The 8,972-nt window shown below is 38.6% G+C and overlaps 1 protein-coding gene across 1 annotated transcript in view; it reads right to left on the bottom strand.

Moving 5' to 3' along the window:
- Nucleotides 1-1,084: 1,084 nt before the first annotated feature.
- The window catches only part of brinp2 (bone morphogenetic protein/retinoic acid inducible neural-specific 2), a 272,709-nt gene continuing 264,821 nt past the window's right edge, over nt 1,085-8,972 (bottom strand). The window contains exons 9-10 of the mRNA XM_013912007.1: nt 5,139-5,470; nt 1,085-3,808 (exon numbers count right to left, since the gene is read on the bottom strand). Coding sequence (XP_013767461.1) covers nt 2,987-3,808; nt 5,139-5,470 — 1,154 coding nt within the window. The 3' untranslated portion in view covers nt 1,085-2,986. The remainder of the gene's footprint in view (nt 3,809-5,138; nt 5,471-8,972) is intronic.

Here is an 8,972-nt window from a genome sequence, read left to right as displayed (position 1 = left end):
TTAGTGAATAAGGGTCTGTGTTAGTAGTATGTTTTAAAATATTGAGTGCTTCCATTTAACTGTAGTTATAGTAGCATATTTGTTTGCATGAACTGTGGACAGTGACTGAAAGAACACCATCACCAAGTGAAATTACACTACCTGCAGACTCAATAGATATTTACTTTTGAAATAGCAACAATTTTGGAGAAAATACAGTAGAAATTCCTTCATCACTAGTTTTATAGCGTCACCCTGTAAAAATATAGTAATGTTCTAAATTAAATTAATTGAACCATACTAACAGAATGTTACTGTAAAATGCACATTTTTGTCTTTCACTCTTGTTTCTAACTTCCCATAAATGAGCCTCTGAGGCAGGGAGTTTAATGCAGTTAATCCTGTTCTTAAGGTTAACCTGTTAGATCAGATTAACCTGTTCTGTTTGGCTTTGACTGGCTTCTTTCCAGTTGCTGTAATTGGTTGTTACATGCAGGCAACAGCTGACTAAATATTTAAAAAGGGTATAAGACTTTAGTATAAGATTAGTGCACAAACTAGCAACAATAATTTTAAAGTCTAACAACATCACTTAGTTGCTGATAATTTACTTGGCTTTGAGACTGAGATAAAATACTGAAATATTTGACCTGTTACCACTTCTTCCTTTTGCCTCCCTGTAGATGCACGAGAATGCTCCTCTTCATTTGAAAAATTGATCCACAGAAAATGCATTACCTGCCTTTAACTTAGTTGGAAACTGCAGCATGGTGACCTAATTTATAAGTCCACCGTCAAAAGCTGCAAATATTATCGAACATGACTATGTTGAAAAGGTCTAAATGTTTATGCAAGGCTGGTTTCTAACCAGCATATCTGGCATAAAAACAGCTGCAAATTAGTCAAATGGTTTCAGTAAGGACATGAAAACAAAATAAATGACTGAATTTGTTTTGGTTTTTTTGATTAGTTTCCCATTTTTCCACGTTGATAATTCTGGCTGGCACCCATTAGGTGGACCGGAAACAGAAACAGTGTTTGCAATAGTGATAGTGTGACACATGTACTTAACAAGAAATTACTTAACAACAGATCTGTGTTGTCTGTGAAATAAATAAATGCAAATGTGAAAAACTGTGCTTACACTAGAACAATGAACAGCTAGTGGTGGTAAGATGAGACGGTCTTGTGTCACCCCCTCCCCTTACTACCACTATTACTGTAGCTCTGACCACATCCGCCATCATCATTGCACTTTTCCATGACACCATCTTCACAGCTAATCTTATCAATATGTCTTTGAATTGACCAAAGACAACGTTGTAACATGCAGGCAAAGAGGTAATATGGCAATAATGCTATATAACAGACGTAACAGTGAGGGTTAAAGTTTTGTAAACAAGGAAAAGGCTCTCAGATAGATAAATCACTTTGTTTTTACTTAAGCAAGCTGAGCACAGAAGAACTGTTGATAATGACATACAAGGTTTTCTAACTTTCAGTGAGAAATTAGTGAAGCAAAAGTAAAATCATATCAAGTATCATCCTGGTTAAGTTTGCAGCTTTCAAGTGTACCATCACCGCCCCGCAGAAACCTTGTAACTCCAGTTGCCGTGGTAACTGCAGCTCACATTGGACCCATATGTCAAAAAAAAAAAAAAAAAGTTTCATAGACCTGAGACTAACCGAACCACTGAAAACCTTTTAAAACCATAAATTCAACCATGTTCTATTATTTACTGAAAGTTTATCTCATTGGAGGATTTTGCAGAACAATTACATTATGCATGTACTGGTGTGCACTGTGAATGGTGATTCAAAAGTTTCACAACACCAAATCAAAACAAGTACCTGCAGAACGAGTGACTGGCATTTACATGGAAAAGCTACATTACCACGTACTCTGGAGAATGCGTCTGTTGTTCTGTCTTGGTAGAAATATTGAAATATAAAAAGCAATACAACCTTTGCAGGGAAACCAAACACAGAAACTAAATGTGCTTCTTACCTTAACATTGACTCTCCATATAAGGCATGAGTTTGTTTTGTTATAAACATTTTTTTGGTCTTTGAACTCAGTTATCTAAAAAGCAATGTGCACTTGTCCACAACCTGGGTTAGATGGAGCGTTATTTACAGCGCTGTATATCCGCAGACCTTTTTGTTACCACATCTGAAGGTTCCATTATGAATTATTTCAGCTCAAAAGTGAAAGAATAATAACTCAACATTTACGATATTTTGCCATTCAAATTGCCAATGTGTTACCTTCTTTTGGTACAGACAAGCCACCAAGGACAGAACATCACTAACAGGCTTCTCACTCAGATGTTAAGCATAGATACAAGTTTTCAAATGCCAGATAAAATGGAAGGTAGGGTTTAAAAAGAAATATTCAAAGACAGTGACAGGGTTCAATATTATCAAATTTTAAACTGTTAAGCATAACATAACAACTCATTCACCACATATATATAATTATCCCATTTCCCTTCCCTCAAGATTGTTCTGTAGCCAAAGAAAATAGGGTTAGAAAAGGGAAATCCTCTTCCGCTAATTTTTGAAGACCTCTGAAGAGTTCCTCTTATAAGAAAACCGCGTTTGTCTTTGCAAGGCAGGTGTCTTATGTATGATCTTCTTTTTATTGTTCCAAATCACAAAAACTTGTCAGTGAAAGAAACCTTTTTAGCCTTGTCCAGTTACGCAGTTTGCAGGGCAGTAATAGCAAAAGTGAACCTCCGGGTGGGTTCAGTACAGCCTCCTAAACAGAGTCAAAGTATCCCTCGTTCTCCGAAAAGTCAAGGACATGATGCTGTTTGTCAAAGGTAAAACACCAGAAAACCAACTGAGAGTGACCATAAAAAGGCCAAGAATTCAACCTTCTTCAGAGTACGTTAATCCAGATGATTCGGGTCCAAAGGCCATCTCAGCAGAGTCGTCCCTGAAGTAGCAATTCCTCTTTCTACGAACAGCATCATTCCTGAACCTGGCGATTGTGCTAAACTAGCTAGCTACAGAGCTGGGCCAGCTCAGGTTCAGGTGAAGCATTGGGAAGCTTGGAATTGAAGATCTGCAGAGAGTCCTTGATTCGTGCCACCTCTCCGGCTGACAGCTTGAGGCGGTGGCGCAGGAGACAAGAAAACAGATCTAATGGCTGTGGTGCTGGTGGAGATAGCCGATTAATCCGGTCTCTCATCTCCAGTAACATCAGAAAGGCGGCATCCTGCGTACCCTGTGTGTAGGGGTAGTCCAACTGGAGAATCAGATCCTTGATGCCCTCGGGGTCAAAGTGCATGCTGTATCCGAACACCTTCAGCGTGTTGATCTTCATGTAGCCCAGGTTGGAGGTCTGATCATCCAAGTCCAATGGCTCATAGAAGAGAGTTTCATTCACTGTTGGATCATCCGTGACTATGCGGCTTCTCAGGTAGATGTGCACTGTTTCAAAAAAGGATTTCCACTTGCTGCCCAGAGACAGAGTCCAGTTGTAACACTGTGCAGTGGTGACGCTGTCCAGTCGAGTTCTCTCCCAGTTAGAGAAGTCAGGCTGGTTCACTGGCATGAACCAGCTCTCTGAGTGACTTCCCCCAAAAGGATTCACATAGACAGCAGGCACGGGTTCCAGTGTTGAATTTTTAGTTGAGCATATCTGAAAAGAAATGCCCATTAGCATGTGGATGAGGTTGGACTTGTTTTTGTTACTCTTGAGTGTTAGTAGCATCCTCTTCCTCCAGGCAGGATTGAACCAACTTCCCAGGCGGACATCATTGCTGATATAGATGGCATGGACCTCTATCCTGCTGTCCAGTCGCTGAAGCAGGTACTTTACCTGAAGAGGGATTAACAAACCGTGAGGCTGCAGTCAATGCAATAAGCAGATAGATAATTAATGCACTGGTTCTCAAACTGAGCTATTACCAAATTTTAAATTTCAACTACCACCTTTGCCAGAATTTATAAATCTCATCAAGAGCCACAATGGATGTTTTACAACTTTAGTTTACAAATGCTGAAAACCGTTGTAAAATGTCTGTGAAGGTTCTCAGTCATCCAGGTCATCGTAGTCTAAGGAGCTTGGAAAGAAAAGCGTCTGGACTTCTTTAAGTTTTCTTGAAGACGTTTCACCTCTCATCCGAGAAAGTCTGCCATCTATAATCCAGTTTTGAGATCCCTTCCTAGACGCCTTAACGCCCACTCACATCCTTTTCACACCATGGCTTGTGTGATTAGGCAGAGGATCAATAGGGGGTCCATGACCCTCTTGGGGACACTCCCATAGGGCTTAAAATTTGGGACTCTCCACCAATTGCTTTTAGAACTGAAGAAGCTTCTCAAATGAAAGAAGTCCAAAAAGAAGTCCAGACACTTTTCTTTCCAAGCTCCTTAGACCCCTTGTAAAACTTTTAATGATTTTTAAAGACATTTTAATAAAAAGCTAAAATTAGACATTCTGATTAGGCATTGGCATTATCAAATGTGATTATTTAACTATAATAAATACATAATAAATAAATTTGCTTAATATAAGTTATTTTTATTATAGTCAAAAGCAATAAAAGGGAACTATTGTAAAGAAAAAATGTAAAGGCATACCATTTACTAGAGATCACCTATTTGCTTCCACATCTTTGCTAGCCATTGCTATTGAGGTTCAGCAAATTATGAGGATCATTTTCATATTTATCAAGTTTTTTGTCAAAGCCAAAGGAAGACACTCAAGTAGGTCTAAAGAGCCACAATTTGAAGGCTTGTGAACTAGGATTAGAGTTAAGGCAGAGGTTCAACAGTGACAACTTAGACCTCTTGAGGGCTAGAAAATAACTGCTGTGGTGATTTATTAAAAAAGCATAGTATGAGTTTTTGCTCCTGGGCTTGCTGAATGAAGGGACTCTTTGCACTGTAGGTACTTCAGAGTCAGCTTTCTATTTTGAAACCCCCTCTCAATCCCTGTTTAATACTGTATTCCTTTTTGAACAAAAAAAACTGTACATGACTAATATTTGTACTGTTATGTAAATCTTGTATGTTCAGTATAAAGATTCAACACAAAAACAATTTAACAATTGATGGCATGTGAGCCCTTTGAGGCACTGTTTGTTTAATTTGTCCCAAAGAGCTTTGAGAACCAGTGGAATACATAATTAAGGAGCTTTGAGAACCTCGGCATCAGGCATGTCCAAGTCAAAGTTCAGGTAATGATCTAGCGATGCAGCAATGCTAGGTCGACAGGAACCAAGATGGAGGATGTTGCCGTGATGACAGGCTCCACAACGGGTGGCGTTGTCAGAGGCGCAGAGGGTGCAGGAGGTGGTGGAAGTCCCTACAACACAGGGGATGACTCCTTGGCAGTTTGGCTGCTCCACGGGGCAGCTACAGCTCATCACCTCCTCAGAGAAGGAGCCCAGCATTCCATGCTCATTGCAGTAGAGGAGAGACTGAGCCCTGGTCAGCCAAAACCCAACAGGCCTGCAGTGGGCAAAGAGAAGATACACTAATGCAGTTATCTATACATCACAGCAACATCTTTGGTAAATACTGAAGTAATGTTGTGGTCATTGTGTCCTATAATAACACCTTTCACACAGACTGGGGTAGATCTGTGGAATGAAACCAACAACAACAGTTAAAAACAGTTACCCCCCCCCCTCCTCCCTCCCAGAAAGACTTAAAATACATAAGACAATCATGTAAATTTTTGGGACTCAACCTTTCAGTGTTGACTCACTTAAAGGTCATTCCTTCCTAAACCATTGTGGCTCTTCTGCTTGACTACCTCTGATTTGCTGAACAATTTTATAATTTTTTGGGCTATACATATAATGATTCCTTTTAAAATTTTCATTTCACATGCAAAACAATTTTCAAGCTATATTTTTTTGTAAAATGATATGTCGACCAATTCCAAGCATGTATTTTTTGCACTTTCAAATCCAAGGCAAAGTCCAAACATAGAGATGCATGCATCTCAAAAATGATTAAAGATAAAAGCCTGACACTTTCTCCGGCCTTTCTTACATAAAAATGAATTACAATCTGTCCCCAGTGTATTGGATATATTGGATAAGAATATTAAAACACAACAAAAATAATAATCATAAAGCCACCCTGCAAAGTCCCAAATTTGTCCACACACTAATAAAAAAAATTGGGGTTGGAGTTTTGGGTTAGGGTCTTGTAAAGGATTAGCAACAGCGCTGTGTGAGCTCAGCAACTTGCCCTTGCAAAAAATCAGTATTTGTTATATTAAATTATAAATTTGCAGGTAGACTGCAAGTCACAATAAGTTTAGTTGCACTATGGTTCAGATCCACAGTTTCCTCTAGTGTCGACCTGACCCACTCTAGAAAGCCAACCTGAGTCCTAAGCATTTAGGGCAGTTTACTAGAGGTTTCCACATTTAACACTGAAATTACTGGCTAATTCAGGTGATGTTTTCCCCATCTTGAATTTAGTGTGTTGTTTGTGTTTATTGTCATCTATTAATGTGTGTATTTTTTCCATGTAGTGAGTATTAGAGAATTTTAGTTAATAATGTGAGTGCTAACATTTTAGTTAGTTACATTTTAGTTCAGTGCTTCAGCTGTTTATTTGTTCAATAAACACAGCTGTTTATTTTGGTCACTAACCTTTACAGACTATTTTCTCCTCGAGTCTATTTTAAAACTCTTCTAATAGGCCATTAGAAGGCACTTTATTACAGTTTACCGAGCTTTGCTACTCAGAAGCTATTTTTAAACAAAAAACAGAGCTATATTGTAACAGTTATTTGGAAACATTATCTACAATGAGTTTAGCTTTCAGTGCTCAGGATCAATAATAAATCGAATTTTTAAAACATGCTCAAAAGTTTTTCTTACCTTGAACCAAAATAAAGTTTAAAAACATCTTGCCCTGCAAGTTTTACTTTACAATACTGTTGTTGTTAAATTCTACCATGGGTAACAGACATATACAGAGATTTTTTTCTTAGAAGCTAAATAGTGTGTAATGTATCTTCAAACATTCAAATTCTCAAAGCCTTCTGTAATGTCCTTGTATGTGGTCTTCTTATTTACTGTTACTTTATAACAGTAGTTAAAAAATAAAATAAATGGAAAAAAAACACACGAAAGAATTGAAGGCGAGCGGGTAAGAGACAGACCTACAAGATAAAGTCCGTAAACTGGAGAAAACTGAGAAAAGATGTGTACACCTGGAACAGAAGCTGGAAACCACAATCAAACAGATAGAAGCACCTAGCATCAGTCATCCAAATGTAACTGTCATTGAGTATCAGGGTGTTCTCCAAGTTAAAGAGGTAAAGTGAAAAAAGCAAAGTATTGATTTAACCCTGGACAATTCTGGCAAATTAGCAAGAATAGAACAGTGTCCCAATGTATAGTAATAATAATAATAATAATAATAATAATAAAATCAAGCAAATACAGGTGAAATCTACTGTAGAACTAAATCTATTGACTCGATGTCAAGAGAAGTAAAAAACCAATGGACAGTGTTGGTTAATAGCACGTCAGTGGCAATATCTTTGTTTTGTTGTAGCTCTAAATAGTCATGCCCTTTGCTCACACTTTTTGGATTTCAACAAGTGAAAAATAAATCCATAGTTTGCTCCATCTTCTTAATACATAAGATTATACTATAATGACTTGACACCTTTTTGTAGAAGGGTAGGTGTTCGGTGTGCCTACAGTACAGATGGAAAGCATACATAAATTACCATCCACTTTGGTGCAGTAACAGTAGCAACAAGTTTAGACTGAAAATTAGCTCTGCTGAGATTCTATCCCCAGGCTAAGCTTGGGAAATAACACAAAAAATTGCCCAAATGCTTCAGCAATTCCTCCCCCTCAGGCCTGTGTAAATAGACAAAAATAAATGATGATAAAACAAATGGATTTGTGCAGAAGAAAACAGGAAGCTTTTTCAGCTGTAGCAGCAACCATTAACTTGTTGCCGGCGCAAATGGGGTTACGACTGAGTGACAGGGTACGATAGAGAGAGCAAGGAGCGCGAGAGTGAGACAAAGGTAACTGAGGGAGAAAAATAAAGACAAGACTCTACACAGAATGGGCAAAGGGAAGATGGAGTGATTGGTGGAGGGAAAGGACTGTCAGGGAAATTAAAGTCCTCTGTAAACAAGTGCCAAGCTGTCAGTCTGTGAGAGGACTTGATTACAGCATGCCACAGAACCATGTACCTCAGCCTACAAAGGCCCCCACAACCTGTAACTAGACCCCTCTTCTCTTCTCCTCTCTTCTCTTGATCCAGTCAGCACTTATCTCTTCTCCCTCCTACAATGGAAGTGATATGCTAACAGTGAAGGGCTAATAGCAAAAATGGGTCCGCAGTATTATATGGATGATGCCATTAAAACCCACATTACCTACATCTTTTTTTACTCACAACACTGATGAATCCTACGGTTCTTTTAAGCATATTTCAGTGCAGCCCTTCGCATGTTTTGGTATCTGTCACTTCCACAGCTGGTCCGTGACATTGATATCGCCCCAAAAACGCTTCTGTCATATTTTGTGAGATTTTTTTCTACTTGTAGTGTGTTTTATTTAACTTCTGTTGTGTTTTTTTCCCATCTCCACTGTGTTTTGTGTGCTTTTTCAGCATTGTTCTGGTGTTTTCTTTTTTTTAAAACTTTTATTTAACTTTTCCCCCCAACAAATACAAGACTGGTTCACGTCCAAAATAACAATTCTGCACAGCACTAGAATATTACAACATTATGTCCATAATAATTGTCCATTAGGGTCCAGTTTACAAGTTACTCCCAGTGCTTCCAGTGGTTTCTTCCATTTGTCCACAAAACCTCGGGAGCTCCCATCAATGTAATGTCCCAAACTGATCAGAGTCATAACATCAATGATGAGCGACTTCCATAGAGAAATGGAGGGAGGCTCAGCTGCCAGCCATCTCAACATAATGCTTTTCCTGGCCAACATTAACAGTGACTGAATTACATGCTCATGTTGTACCAGTGA

The sequence above is a fragment of the Pundamilia nyererei genome, unplaced genomic scaffold (assembly GCF_000239375.1).
Source record: "Pundamilia nyererei isolate P.nyererei 1_Seehausen unplaced genomic scaffold, PunNye1.0 scaffold00077, whole genome shotgun sequence".
NCBI lineage: Eukaryota > Metazoa > Chordata > Actinopteri > Cichliformes > Cichlidae > Pundamilia > Pundamilia nyererei.
Note: the sequence above shows the minus strand (reverse complement) of the source record. Positions and strands in the feature narration are given on the sequence as shown.